General features: G+C 38.6%; 1 protein-coding gene across 3 annotated transcripts in view; it reads right to left on the bottom strand.

The window, feature by feature from the left end:
• LOC136432375 (synaptotagmin-14-like) overlaps window positions 1–15,689 on the bottom strand; it is a 45,111-nt gene extending 29,422 nt beyond the window's left edge. The window contains exons 1-3 of one of the 3 annotated variants that reach the window (XM_066423615.1): window positions 15,601–15,689; window positions 10,502–10,861; window positions 7,438–7,596 (exon numbers count right to left, since the gene is read on the bottom strand). In XM_066423615.1, coding sequence (XP_066279712.1) covers window positions 7,438–7,596; window positions 10,502–10,781 — 439 coding nt within the window. In that variant the 5' untranslated portion in view covers window positions 10,782–10,861; window positions 15,601–15,689. Of the gene's footprint in view, window positions 1–4,854; window positions 5,018–7,437; window positions 7,597–10,501; window positions 10,862–15,600 lie in introns of those variants that run through there. The other 2 variants (XM_066423616.1, XM_066423617.1) reach the window with 2 other exon arrangements.
• Window positions 15,690–15,993: the final 304 nt, after the last annotated feature.

Below are 15,993 nucleotides of genomic sequence, written 5' to 3'. Positions count from 1 at the left end.
TGACCTTATGACATCACGTCCTGTCCAGGAAAGTCGATCTTGCATAATGAAATTACACAACAAAGTCTTCCACAAACAGATACTGTAAACGCAGAAATGTTCGCGGTGATTTTATGTTTGCGGTTCCATTGTGTAACTGTAGCGCTACTATTGTTTCAAACGCGAACTCAAAATCCTCGTGAACACTCCATTTTCTCCCTACAGCGAAATTAAATCCCTGCAAACATTTCTGCATTTACGGTATAATTCTAATTTCCTTTTTTTTCTGTGTTGTTTATGGATTGCTTTTAGCCTTGTTAAAGAAAAGCTTGTTTATATTACCTTTACTACATGTAGCTCTTAACCCAGCATGGCATACCATAAATGGAAGTTAAACAAAAACGATTGATCATCTAACATATCAAATGAACACATAACCTTACTTTAGACCTGTAACATGTAACACTAACAGCATAAAACAGCAAATAATAACGAAACACATTGCACTATTCAAGTGCTCAGTACTACTGTGACCTTATGTGTACATTTGTATCATACAGCAAAAAGGCTAAATGATTGATACTATATTCAGTTCCTACATACAAAAAGACATGCAATATACTTAGCTAGCTTAGCAGTCTATAAGCTACACCCCTACAAAACATGCAGAAGGTTTGAAGGGTTAACAAGAGTATAACCTTGGCTCCTCCAGAGGGTCATACATTTCATCCTGCACCCAGCACTGTTGGCCTTGCAATGACCAAAGTCACCAGTTATACTCGTCACAGCTTAGACGTGTCTAGTGCCTGGTGCAATGAACAATACTGCACTGACAGGTACATTTTTCGCATTTCTAACATCTAGTAAATAATTCAGGTTGTTGGGTCAGATAATGTATGCCACCTTATCGGGTATCAATAGGAGCACTTCTTCTATAGATAAACCCAGGCTTAAGGTCATCCTTAGAACTGTACAGTAAAATCACTTATTACATGTACATGACATGTATACAGCTAAGTAATACAGACCAATGTAATATGTATTGTGTGATGTAATGTGGGCTATATTCACAGGTTTCAAATTGCATTGTATGATATCACAAAACTATACATAATTTAGGTTAGCTTAAAAATTAATATCTAGTCTTAAGTCTTATGTTTTAAACAAATGTAAATGTGTGCCAGAAATTACTCAGGAAATCCATCTAGACAAGATCCATCAGCTTCTGTGAAATAGTCTTAAAAGAAAGTACAAGGTTCGGTTGAAAAGCCTACTATACTATGCTAGATAAACCATGATCAAGTTCTCACCAGTCATACATCAGTCCGTCACAATTTACGACCCAGACCGCATTTGAAAATCACGCTGTAACCGGCCCCTGAGTATGACTTTTGACCGCATGATGTCACGAGACTTAAAAACCACTCTCCTGCCAAGAAGTATGCATGAGAAAGTGTGGAGGGAAGCCTTTCAGCATCATCTTGCCTACTTACGTGGACTGTCATCATCTTGCCTACTTACGTGGACTGTAAAACTGCTCTATCTATCTGATTCCCTCCCCACCTTCTCATGCATAATTCCGGGTGGGTTGATGTCTCATGATGTCATGCAGCCAAAGGTTAGACTCAGGCGGCCTTACATTCATGCTGAACATAGAGAATTGAACTGTTATGCATGACCAATAGAAGCTGAGGTGAGAAGCTTTAAGAAGTCATCCGCCAACTTTCTTCAGCTTATCATAAGTCTCAGGCCTTATTTGTCAACTAGAAAGACCACATTTGTGAGCAAATACAGCATATTTCACCCCATCTCTCTCCTCATGCAAAAATGGACTATTCCATATCAAAGTTTTGTAGAAATGGACCATCCCACATATATATATCTACCAACTCCAAAGATTCCATGGAAGCCCGACATTCTGAAATTTTGTTTGCTAAGGTAATCAAATGGAAATGTAAAAATGCAGACAGCAAGGGCCACTGTAATGTTCACAATTACAAGTTAATTTACTAGAAAGTCAGATGAATAATGACACCACGACTTTAAAGTTAAATTTCTGTGCGCCTAAAAAAATGCAAATGATTTTATCCTGATCTGCAATAAAAGTTACATGTGCTAGGTGGCGCTGTAGCACAGTGCAATTCCTGTGAGAGATAATCTGATTGAAAGACTCTCAGACTAGTCATATTACAATTGTTGGAGACTGCCTTCAAGGATTCACATGCATGCTTTAGATACTGAACAACCTGAAGGACATCAACAATGTGTATTCCAGAGGATTCCATATTTATTGGGGGAGGCAGAATTGTCCTAGATTATCATGATTACTATAATCTAATAAGCTGACATGGCAACTGAAATATGTTATTCCCGGACACAGTCTGCTGAGATTGGCGTCATTCATCAGTTCCGTAGCTTACTACCTGAATAGTCCTCGAAGCAACGAGCTATCTTTTCCATCCAGGTCTGATTGACTGACGCTCCTTGTGGCGGTGGATAGATTGTTAGCTTGGGGGAAGATGGGCCATTTCCGTACATTCAAAATACTGTAGTCATTAAAAGGTGCACACAGCTTATAGATTCATTACTCAATGCCAGATGTTAAGTCTTGACGTAGGAAGGACTTAGGTACATACATTTCTGTACTTGTGAAGGTAAAACTGCTTTATAACCTTCCCCAAGAAGAATATGTTTTCGGGTGCGTTGTGGATGGATCTTTATGATAGTTGGTAAGTACTGTTGGTAGGTGTTGGCAAAATGAAGAAATGATTAAATTTTGGTCTCCCTACCAGATTTCCATGGTACGGCAGTGGGGCTCCCAGTTTTGATATCTAGTGTTATGCCATTGTCATGATTTTTTGGTGGGCTCAGGAACAAGTAATGCAAGTTTGGGTCCTCTAGCAGCTCTCTTTGGAACTGCAGGGGCATTTCAGTTGCAGACTTTGAAACAAAAAAGTCAAGAAGGGTTGAATAAATTTTCATGATTTTTTACTTGTAGGTTTCATGTTAAGTATGCAAATAAGGACTTCATTTGCATAATCAAGTAGGGAAACAATCCAATTTTGCTAAATAACAAGAATTTCATACACAAAGTACATAATTATGTAACTTGATTTGAGAGGGAAATTAATGGATTTGAATCATGCAAATCCTGACCTAATTTGCACAATAAATGAGAAAACTGCATATGATGGCATATTCATACAACATACATGTATGACTAGGTTAGACAAAGGTGAATATCATCAGACCTAGATTATACAAATTCAACAATTGCTTCCTAAAGAAGGATACTTGCCGAAAAAAGGACATTTGCAAAAAAAGAAAAATTATCATGAGACTCAGAAAGAGCAGCTAATGAATTCATATAAATAAACCTCTTATTTGCATATCTATTAAGAGCTAATGCTCATTGATAAATGATAGAGATTTCATGTTTATGACACATATGTAAATTGTTATGTAGAAGTGAGAATTTTAAGTAATATATCATGCAAATTAGGTGATTTCCATAGTTACTAGTAACATTGTAATAAGACAAAATTACCTGTCGAAGGTATGAGGTCATGGAACTCTAATTACATATTCATGAGGTGTGGGGGTGAGAGTTATATTGGTAGGAATCATTGATTATAATAACAGCTGTAAATTCAAAATCTGCAAATGACGTGCACATTATATTCAATACAGAAAATGTCACACCAAATAAAATTCTTGGTTCTTGGGTTTTTGCAAAAAACTACTGGAGCGGGCAGGCAAAAAATCAAACAAAACATCCTCGCAACCCAAAACGCTTTCTGAGGAGCCACAAAGTCATCATACCTGAGGCTGTTTAACATTTCAACCAATGAATTTTTCAGTTTGATGCTGTGATAAATGAGGGGAAAAGGTAACAACTACAAAGCAGCTTCCATTTCAACTAGATAAAATATTTTGAGACTGATTCATATCCTGAAAGATACATCATAGACTGTGTGATCTTCTTATCATCTTTTTTTTCAAATCAGAAAGTGGCAAATCTGACAACCAATGGATTAGACCAAATAATCATAATACATTGTAATTTGTAGTCACTCACTGTAATGTAAAAGATAATGTAGTAAAATACCTAGTATAACCCCACTAAGAAGTAATGGGAAAACAACACACAGGTATCATAGCTTTGTTTTCTTCCAAACTATGACACCTATTCCGACAAAAAAACTGCAATTTCATTTGAAAAAAATGTTTTTAACACAAAATCATGTATCATGATCATTACAACAGTGATCTATAGCTGTTTCTTTATTCAGAATTAATCCCAACTTTCATCAAATTATCACAAGTTTTTATAGTGAGTAATTGGTGTTTTAAATGTTAAGTTAAAGTCTACTGTAATTCTTGATTTGTTAACTGTAACTTAATTTTAGCTGATTTAACGGTCATTCGTCAACAGCTAAAATTTCATCATCGCTAATATTTGATCACTAATATTTGATACATTAATTTTTGTTCCCACCGTTAAAATTAAGTGCTGTGACCTACTGCATTTTCCCCCAACCGCTATATTTTCTTGCCGCTATATTAAATAAATAGATAAATAAATAAAGTGATTTACAGTACACCATGGCATGAACTTTGACCTCATACACTACTACCTGATAAATTCTAAGTTCAGCAGTTAACAGAGAATGGATGTAATCTGTGCCATAATGATTCCGTTAGCAAAACTATTCATAAACCTGGTATGTCAGTAAGAACCTTGAAGCCTCCCACGAAGATAATAGACAGTTTCATAATCATACCTTTATTACACATATGGCAGTATATGGCACCTAAATGCTTGGTTAAGTACAAGTACCATGCATATAAGCATACAATCAACTGGAGACTTACTTTTAAGACAGCCTCCTCCACAGCAATAAAAGACGGAAAGAGCCCTTAATATTGACGAGGGGCCAAAGTCTTTCTTATCTGCAGGTTTTGGGTTCAGCTTGGACGTCTCTGTTTTGGGAGGCTCTGATTTGGCACTGACAGAGGCCATTTTGAAATCCCTGTCCACTAGCGAGGTTATTTGCATACCCAGCAGGGATTGGGTATATGCAGAAACCTGTCAGACGAGTTTGGAGCCAAAGTTACCTCTCGCAGGAAATGCCACCAGAGCCACGCATCCAACCATGCATTATGCAACCTGCCAAACTATTGGATTTTGCCAGAGGGTACAATGGTGTCGAGTTACAAACAGTCTGTCAAGCAAATAATTTACATGTAACAGGTTTCTCATATCAGATACCGCCCATAATGAAATTGATTGGGCATGTTTAAATTACTCTCCTGTTTCATTACTAATTTCAGAAGTCATTATCTTAAGTTTTAATTAATTCTGATGACGACTTTGTGTGGGTGTTGTCGATTTCAGATATTATATCTTTACTGTCAACAGTATACCATACTATCTCTGGCGCTCTACTATCTGCACAGCATGAACCAAAATATCCGGGAGTCCAGGAATTTAGCAGAAGTAACAATATTCAGTCAAACCTGGATTCATCAACCACTCAAGTGAATGGACTAAGAAAAATGGTTGCTGAGGACAGGTGGTTGCTGATGACAGGATGGGGTTAACTATGTAAAAATGGATGGGCTGTTTTAATGTGACTGGAGGTGGTTGCCTGCGCCAGGTGGTTGCCTGATCAGGTTTGACTGTTTTATAATTTGCCTGTGATGCAATTTGCATGATATGGTGGCTGGAGAATTACAAACTTGGCTTTTCATGTACATCATGAAAGTATGGGATAAATTTCTGTCAGTGGTGCCTAAATAAATTACCCAAACATCTCTTTAAGAAATACCGAAGTACTCAAGACATAAACCAAGACCCCCCTAGACATTCCAGGGACCAGAAAAACAAGTCAGGGACTGGTGCCAATAACCACAACAATTGAACAAGCACCCCTTGAAGTGTTCAGGAAAAACATAACCATAGAAAAGGAAAAACATAATAATTTCCTATCGCCAGAGAAAAAGTCAAAGATAACGGCGGCCACCATTCCCAAAGTGGCCATAAACTCATCCATTTTGGATGTACAGCTATTTTGTATTCCAGCCAAAGATGATGTCTATATATATATGCAACCCTGTCAAGTCTTCAAAATACAAAATGTTTGGAAATCACAGGAATCTGAGGCACAATGATCCTGGTTGGCCCGGGCTTGGGACTCCCTCGGGGGAAATCGGAGCTTGACGTCATTCCTAAGCTCCTTTCTATGGTAAAAAGTGCTATGAACGTAACTGATCAAAGCTATGCCACCCCGGGCTTCCCAGCTATGGATTACAGTGGGATCTAGAGGAAAGCAACAAAGGGGCACAGCATGTAATTATAAGCTCCTCTTGATAGAACCTCATGATATTATGGAGAAGCATTAACACAATTTATGTTTCACAAGCTCATACCCTCGCCAAATGATGTTAGCCTTCATGATTGACGTAGCATGAATTAATGTTTACATTGTGTATGCAAAAAATGACCTCATTTGCATATATGGTATCAGTTGATTGCCACCCAAATCCAAAGTATGAAAGTCTTGTCTTAGCAAAAAGGGCTAGACTAGTATTTCCTTATCAATTTGCAAATGAGTCGTTTGCATAAATTATATGTATTGATGATGAATCATGGAACGTATTGGATCTATAAATCTTCTTCATTGATTATACACATCTGTGTCGGTCGCGTGGTAAAAATTGCACATCATCATTCTTAAGGAACTTAACCAGAATACTTTCCTCTGCTATTGAGTCCTCCTTTAAATATAGAGACACTGGAGCCCTAAATATACATTTATTGGCTAAAAATTGCCAAGTGCCTTTGTGCATAAATCTGCCCAATGCAGCCATAGACAGAAGTACATGTACATAAATAACAGTTACAGCACTGCCAGAAACAGTAGGGCTGCTGATGTGTGACACAGGCAGGAGACCTGAGCAAGATGATACTTGTGGGATTTTCTGTGAGCCGACATCGGACACATGTGTAGCCACTATAGAGACATTGCCAAAGTCAGAACCTCGCTGAGTAACTGGTGAGGCTGATGGAGGCTGTAGATACTCTACTTTGAAATAATGAGCCAAAGGCATATACGGTACCCATACCAAGGCACCCCTATACCAAATTTAAGGTTATCCTGTTTTGATATCAGGGTTCAGGACCCCAAAACATACATTTCAGGGTGAAAATAGCAACAACAGATAAAAAAACACTGAAAGAACTTCAAAGGCCTATATCAAAGAAATGCAGAAAAAAAGGCACTATTAGTATTTGTTCACTCTACCTCCATACCAAATTTCAAATCATTTGGCCCAAAAATAAGCTTTAAAATGGCAAAGGAGAAGAATCAAACATCAGCATAAACAATGTATTTCCCTTCGTATGTTTTAAGGATTGAAGTATCAAGTATGAAGTATTCATTTGGAGACACTTACCTAATTTGGCAGCCTTGGGTTCCTTTTTCTTCTGATCAAAGCAGGGAAAACCTCCCACCTCCTCAAAGCACAGCTTCTTGTTTAGGAAGAGATGCAGCATAACCAGCAGGACTAGACAGGCACAGATTGCGCCCATAAAACCTGCTGCTGCTGCAGGAACTGTGGAAGAAAAACGAAGGACAGGTTATTCTCTCAACCCTCAAAGCCACGCTATTCTAATTCCTAGTTTTTGAATACTGTAAATGCATTTAAGTTCGCATGGTTTTTATTTCGCATTAGGGAGATAATGGAGTGTTCCTGGTGGTTTCAAGGTCGCGTTTGAAACAATAGGAATGCTACAGTCACATGTGGGCAAAAAGTTTCACGGCGGTTCTAAGTTCGCGCTGAAAGCCCAACGCGAAAACCGCCGCGAACATTTCTGCATTTACAGTACTTTCAGGAAATGGTTTGTTAAAAATTATAAATTTTTTTTAACCTCAGAAATACATGTAGGAGGCATTGTTACCTCTGTGAGATGAGAGGTAACCTAATGTTTTACATGTTAGTTTGTTTGTCTGTGTTTATGCACTTATTTTTACTAACAAACTCGCTCAGTGCAAGGCCGTAGGGGGCCACTCATTTAAGCACTGAACTTAGACCCCGTTCATACTAAGCCTATCATAGCCGGTTGAATAAATTAAAAGATTTAACCGGCTAATTTAGCCGGCTATCTTAGCTTAATATGAACACAATTTTACCGGTCAAATAAGGGTTTTAGCAGGTTAAATTGAAATCACCTCAAAAACCCTCTCTAAAACCCTTATTTAGCTGGTTAAATTGCGTTCATATTTGGCTAAGATAGCCAGCTAAATTAGCCGGTTAAATCTTTTAATCTATTCAACCGGCTATCATAGGCTTATATGAACAGGGTCTAATTGTTACTGAAGCAGCAACTCTTCACCCTAGGTCAGACACATCACTGCTGGAGACAAGCATATATATTCCACATGCTACATGTAGGTATGTTGACAGGAAGTTGGGTCCAAGGTTCAAGAATAATCTATTGAAGTTTATTCATGTCATGTTTTCAATTTCCTGCTTTCTGCATGTCTGATTCGTTTTGGGGTCTTAAACATTGGAGCCAGTGGGAAAATACATATTAGCCAGAAGCTGGGAAAATGGAGGTATTGTAGTCAGTTGGTATGTTTGTTTAATTTGTCTGGGTATGTTTCCACAGTTTTGTGCTGCAGAGTGGCAGCCTGCCAGAAGGTAAGGTGGAAATGGTGTAAAAGGACACTCGGAGAATTGGAAGTCCCATGGCTACACCCACACTAGCCTGCAGCTGGAATCCAAACCTATTATAGCTCCCAAGTCTCATCTCGACTATTAGCTTAGGGTGGCTTTACACTGAGTCCACTTTACCCGAACTAGTCCACTTTAACTGGACTAGTTCGCCTCCCGTTCCCAGTCTAAAGAGGAGAATCCGGTTTCTCCAGGAACCGCACCAGACGACATCCCAACCCTGGTCTAGTCCACATCAGCGGGGGGTCGATGCGGTTCCTCTCTGTGTGCAAAGAGGAAACTGGCTCCGAGACCGCTTTCGGGGTCATGATAATGATATGCTAATAAGCCTGCGCTAGCAATAGAAGCATATTTTCCTAATTCTGAAACATTTGTGCAATAGTCATTGAAAGTTATCGAATGTTTCAAGTGCAATGGCCTGCCACCCGTGGCTGCTTCTTCTTTGGTGTTCTCCTATGACCCGATCAACGTGCCCGGCTTGCAGTACAACCAGCGCGGCGAGGACGAACGCCGGCGGGTTCAAGCCTGGTCTTGCCTGTCCCTGTACATGCGTCCTCCTTATTTTGTTGGGCCCGTACTATTTCATATGCCAGAAAACGCTTGTAGCAAACATAAGAAATATGAGAGGAGCGACTGTAATATCTTGCACCACGGGTGGCGCACTGCCCTTCCGCCCGTAGGTCTAAAGACAACCGGTTCGGAACCGGTTCCGATTATTAGAAGTGGACTGTGTGTAAAGCCAGCCTTATATAGGTTTGGATTCCAGGCTACACCCACACAGCTCCAATTTTGGGTGCACACAGGTGCTCATGCACCCAGTAATTCGAGCCCTGTACAGGGTAAGGGGTTATAGTTTGTACAGGTTTTACATTATTATATTTTTCAATGCACCTTGTACAAAAAATGTATCTGACATGAATATGTGCCTGTAATAGATATATGAAGTCACAGGACACAGCTGCATTATAATATTCATTATTGATAATGCTAATATGCTCATTGATATGCACTACAGAGACATTTAGCATCCTAACATACTAATAGCATATGAGTCAAATGTACAATCTCCTTCACTGTATAGGACCCTTAGTCATGCTAGTTACCACATTGATCAATAAAAGTAGTATACATATAGCATGATACATGTATTTGATAGTAACTTGTCAACATTTGCTATAGCTATAGGGAGGCAGGACAATAATAGCAAGCAACTAGATAGAACAATAGAACAATATATTTCACATGTATACCTATAGTATGGAGTGAAATATAATATTTTTCTATGGCAAAATACCTTAGAATTCATTTGGAACAAAATGAATATCACACCAAAGCATAGACTCTGAGACAACTTAATGACAACTGGTAAGATAAAAAGGTATTTCTTTAATCAAAGATAAACATGTCCAACAAGCAACAAAATATATATATAACTTTATTGCACAATAATTGTACAAGGCACAAAGTATGGCAAAACATATGACAGTTGGAAAATAGCATTCTATAAAATCATAAGAAGTCGTGTAATATACTGTATCCATGTTTGGCACAACCGCCACAAAATGAGATAATCATATATATACAATATACACAATAAACAGAAGATTCAGTAAATCATATTATGAAAGAAGTGTTAACGAAACGAAACGAACATACAGGTCATGATTTATGTAACCTTTAATGCTAAAACATGACAAAAGATTAAGGGAAAATATCCTCACGTCTGCATCAAGAAAATTACACAATTCTAACATAGTAACAACAAGATGTCTGTAGGCATTACTTGCGATGGACTCCATCTTCACAGCTGTGTTCAAGGGAGTGGCAGTCGTTGACACCCAGGTCTGATTTCTGCTCCACGTTGAATTAGTCACCACGGAAACATTTTGTCCTGGAGTCGGGATCCCCGTCACCAGGGCGACCGTGGTCTGTGCCTTCTTGGTGGACGCTGTCGTCCAGGTGAGATTGCCAGGTTTGGGCGCAGAGGGGTTGGTCGGAGCCGCCGTTACCGATCCTGTTGGCGACGGCCTCGGAACGAATTTCAGTTGCGCTGTCACGCCCATGACAACTGTATGGTTATTGCACAAGGCAACGTAAACTTAAACGTTGAAAATAAACTAAAAGTAGGTTCTGAGAATCATATCTGACATTGGGTGTGAAAGAAAGGGGGAAGAACAAGGAAAAGAGGGTATACCATTAGAGACAGCTTACCTAGTGTTTAAATTCTAATGACATAGTTGATAAATGTATATTATAGGATTTCCTACTTGTGGCACCTGTCCCAAGGGTGGGGCATCACAAGGATTTACAGATATAAATGTAACAAAGCTTAAATATACAGTTTTGGAGATTTGTAGACAACAAAATTCTCACTGACTTGGTTTTGTATACCTGTACATGTACAATGGACCGGAACTGGACTTGTAAAACATTATAGGTTAAGTTTTTTTTAAAAACCTAAACCTAAACGTTTAAGTCCAGACCTGAGCCTGAACCTCTGAACCTTTACCTGAACATGAGTTTGGTATGCAGCACTAGTCCTACCATGAAGGATTCAATCTAACCCAATCTTTTTTGTTTAGGTATAAATCCTGTCATGACCAACATCTGGAGGGTTTAAGTGAAGGCATCAACCTTAAGAAGACGACAGCTTCATCTTTTTGACAAATATGAAAACAGACAAGCAATCCTGCTCATCTCCAAGTTCATATCACGGTATAGCATGCTGAGCATTTCATGTACACCTTACCTCCAGCCTGATTTTCATTCAGCTCATGTGGCTTAAAAATGTATTTCATACTCATAGTCATTCATCTAAAATCATGCAAACAGTTGTAAACAACTACCATTCTGTCATGTATATATATGTGATGTTACATATACTTTAAAGGGTAAACTTGTACATCACATTTGACCTGTAATAAGACATTACCTCAATGTGGCACATCAAGAGAGAAAAGAATGGAGTCTACAAATAAATGCTGATAGCTGTTTTACCATGCATGCTGTAACATCAGCAGCAGCATATACATGTAGCATGATAACTTTCAATGTCAAGATCAATGACCTTTCCCACCTTTACTGACAATAAACCTTCCATGTAAACCACCATTTTCAGAATGATATCAGCAGTTTGAAAGCTGATACTATGATGATACAATCAAAAGTATGAAAGGGCCTTATAAGTGCCTGGCCTGGGAGAGTGCTCCAATGTGTAGTAGTAATGGCAATAACTTTCCAACTAGCACTTTGCTGGCCACTCTGACATATGATGCAGATGTTGAGAAGATACCACTGCAAAAAAGGCACGATCCGTACTGATTTGTTACAAAACACCAAAGAGATTGAAACATTGAAATAGGGATTTCTGACATGTACAGACGAGTATGAAAGCTGGCATCTACGTCTTACATACTAATCATTCTACCTTTGGGCAAAACACCCTTTTCTGTCATCCATTCCACCATTGCTACAAAATATGGCTATGGGGATGAAGCTTTGACAAGCTTCGACTTATAATCATCCAAGCCTCAGCAGTTACTTCAAATATTTCTTTTATCCCCTGTACACTAGCTTGGTAAGTAATGGTTCCTCAATAGAGGCCTTCCAAGGTAGACAGGAGTAAACCAATATTACCAAGATGGGGTTTGTTGGAGGTACCAGACAAAAAGAAGTCCCCAAAAAATATGAAGACAAGAATAAGAACTTATCTGTCAATAACCTACAAACACTACAAGTTTTTAAAATCTTATTTTCTTTCTTTATCAAAATCTTACACACACTATACAGATAGCTATTTGTTTTATCTTGCAATCTTAATCTTGTTTTTGTACACACAATGAGGATAATTGACCAGAAGTAATTATAAGGTGGACGAGATATACTAAGTAAACATACATGTACATTACAAGATTGGATTTTCTTACCTTCTGAAATGTGATTTCCTGCATTTTGTTAAAAATGCTATCTCCTTAGGGTTTCCTTCCATATCTCAAACCTGATGGCAGATTAGAATGGCTAAAACTAGTCTCTCCCGAGTCCCGGCGCAATTTGGCGACTGGAATCTTATATAATCGCAAATAATTACCTCGCTGGCCATCAAAGGTTAAAAGATCGTGGGAAAATCTCGTCACATGACCCCCATTTCAGTGATTATAAGGACAGTTCAAGGATATAGTGGTGCAAGATTTGGGCAATACTAGTATGTAAAGAAAGATGGCAACTGCAAGGATAGGGTAGAATATGATGGGGATAGGACAGAATACAACGTGGCTGTGACAGGACATGTTAGGCCCTAGAATCTTTTTAAAAAAAGCTACACTCTTGCTGCTTTATTTACCAAGATATGGGTATTGAGGGACTTATTGGTATTATGTGATACATGTTCTGAAAAATGGGTAACATACTTTTAGTTTTAACAGGCCAAAATATGAACTTTTTACAGAAAAATGATAGAGAAGAAGTAGATTTGCCCCTGGGGTGTCCACTTTCTTAATTGTCAAAGTTTAGGGTATCCTAAAGGGTGTCCAAAAAAGGGTACTGGCCTGATTGGGCAAGTACAGGAGGCCATCCATGGGCCATATACACTTGCCTGATCAGCGGTTTCACCTGCCATAGGCAATCGGGCAAATGGATTTGTCCAACCCTGAGAACTTTGTACCTTCTGGTAAGACAAGGATAAAGGATTTATTTGCTATACCTACATTCACCAATGTTCACAAATACATGGACATCAATCCTGAATGGACAACCTGGTTATTACTGTGACAAATAGTTTGTCAACATAAAGGACAGGGATGCTCCATTGCAGAATTGATAGAGTAAGCTTATCTGGGCCGTAATTTCCATGTTGTCACTTCATGATTGAACACTGAGCAATTACCTCTTTTGGTCAATACACTGTTGCTTACAATAGATGACTGAGGCATTCTCATGCACAATACATTAGTGTGATGAAGCGGGGACGAAAATCAATAGAATATCCCTCATCTCATGAATATTTAAACACAGACAGAAAGAGATCAATCCCAAATATTGCTCTGTTGGTGAAGGCAATATGGCGGCGGCCATGGCCCCACCTGTAGGAAGAATTTTATCTGAAACTAAAGACGTCATACAGAGAAATAATGTAGGAGATTAAAATGGTGGGACAGGTGCAAAAGAGTAAGAAAGCAATGGCGGTCACCCACCTGCTTCACGGGCATGGCTTAACTGATTGGTGGTTTGTCAATAGACTGTATCAGATGTTGGTTCACTGCAATACCACAATGCCAGCAGTGCATTTTGCTATCACTGAAGTTTTGGCAACAGCGCTAAGTCAATAGGCACTGAATATCTGATACCCCAGCACTGGCCTCACATTTCCTGCATAAGGATCTTTCTTATTACATTTGCCAGCCAATAAAAACCAATCTGGACGAGATATTTTTTTCACTTCTCTTGCTGTTCTGCTGAATCAAACACTTATTAACAGAGGAATTTCTACCACATAATCAATTTTATTTTATCTATATCACCAAGATATGCATGTCGCCTACTGGCTGTTGAATGCAGAAAAGCACTGAATGAAAAGATCCTTTATCATGGTGGGTCAGTGAAGTAGCGGGCTCTCTAAAAGCCAATGAACAGAAGATTTCTAGACGGGTAATCAATACATTTCTCTGGTTGTCAAATCTTGTTAAAGGCAACCAAAGCAATATTAGGGCCAAAAAATGGAAATAAAACAAATGCTGAAGTCTTTATGGTAGTGACATTTACTAACATTGTTTAGCACATTCGCGTAATAATTTAATACTTTTAGAATTTTAAAACCGCGCAAAATCGTGCCGTACGATAATCCCCTTAGTTTCGCGAGCCTACAAAAACTCCGGCCATGATTTTCAGTAAGTTCTCACATCACAACGACGTCATATTTTTGTATCATGGACGTCGCTATACATTGTGATATAGTGTTGTTTGAACTAATCATGTATAGAAATGACTAAGTAGCTTGACTTTCAAAATCCGATTTTTCGGACCCTAATATTGCTTGGGTTTGCCTTTTTTAATAAGATGTAAGCATCCTTTTTACTCATCTTACCGTCTACTTCGACATAAATCTTTACCACTGGGTGGCTGAATTCAACTTTAAGCATTGCATAATAAGCATGGGGACTTTTGCATTATTCGTAAATAATCGCAATGCAAAGCCCCTCAAGCAAATGGTTTGGCCCCCTATGTTAAATTCCAGGCAATAATTTCATCACAGGATAAAGTAAAAGAAAGCTACTTCTGATAAAAGACATTTTCTTCAGTTATGTTAAGTGATATTATTGTAACAGCTATTAATCTATTAATTAGGAATACTATATCATAACAAACATTGATCAATACAGCACATTCAAAACCTCAAAATAAAACGTCTTGAGGTTTTATATATAAGTTCACACTCTGAGCAGGCAAATAATACGATGATTTTAGCACATGGTAAATATGGCTGATTTTATATTTTTGTTAAGAAATTTGAACGAAATACAACGATATTCATTTCTAACATTTAGGTCAGAATTTACACTGTAATACCAATCTCTTTATTGTCATCGCTACATGTTGACTTAAGCACGATATATGATAACTAACGTCTTATTTAAATGACAGCAATATTACCAAGTGCATGCACATGTACAATATACCAGAATATATGCTGGCAAGTTCACCCAAGTCGGTTTGTTATTCACCTAGTAGCGTGTCAAGATATCCCGTTTTTTCATACCTTATACCTTTCCCCAAGACGTAAAACCTTCCCAAACAGTTCTAGTAACCTTCTTGTCATATGAAATGATATTCTTGGCGATATTCTGAGGGAAAATTGTCGTGAAAATGGGAAGAAATGTCGAGACTTACTTGACACTCCTACCATCTTGCCATCCTCCCTAGCCCGACCGCTTCTGTGAAGGTATGCAAATGTTTTTTTCAAGCAGATGTGAGGGGTTGAAAATTGTAATAATTTCTGACCGCCCGGGTCTCTGACAGCCATGCACCCAAATAAAAACTAACATCCAAGCAACTGCTTGGGTGTAATATCGCAATATTTTTGGACCGATAAGCTTCCCTGGCGGTCACTGTCAGAGATACGAGGCAATCAGGTAACATTACGCTCGTCTACCCCAACATCTGCTTGAATATTATGCAAATTACAAGGCCGACAGAGAATGAAAGTGTTTCACGGAACACTGCACTTGCCAGCGGGCAGGACAAAAGACTCGGAAGTTAGGCATGGTTTACCATACATTTCGA

Source organism: Branchiostoma lanceolatum, chromosome 4 (genome assembly GCF_035083965.1).
Source record: "Branchiostoma lanceolatum isolate klBraLanc5 chromosome 4, klBraLanc5.hap2, whole genome shotgun sequence".
NCBI classification, from domain to species: domain Eukaryota; kingdom Metazoa; phylum Chordata; class Leptocardii; order Amphioxiformes; family Branchiostomatidae; genus Branchiostoma; species Branchiostoma lanceolatum.
The sequence above is the reverse complement of the archived record's forward strand: the minus strand, read 5'-3'. Positions and strand labels throughout refer to the sequence as shown.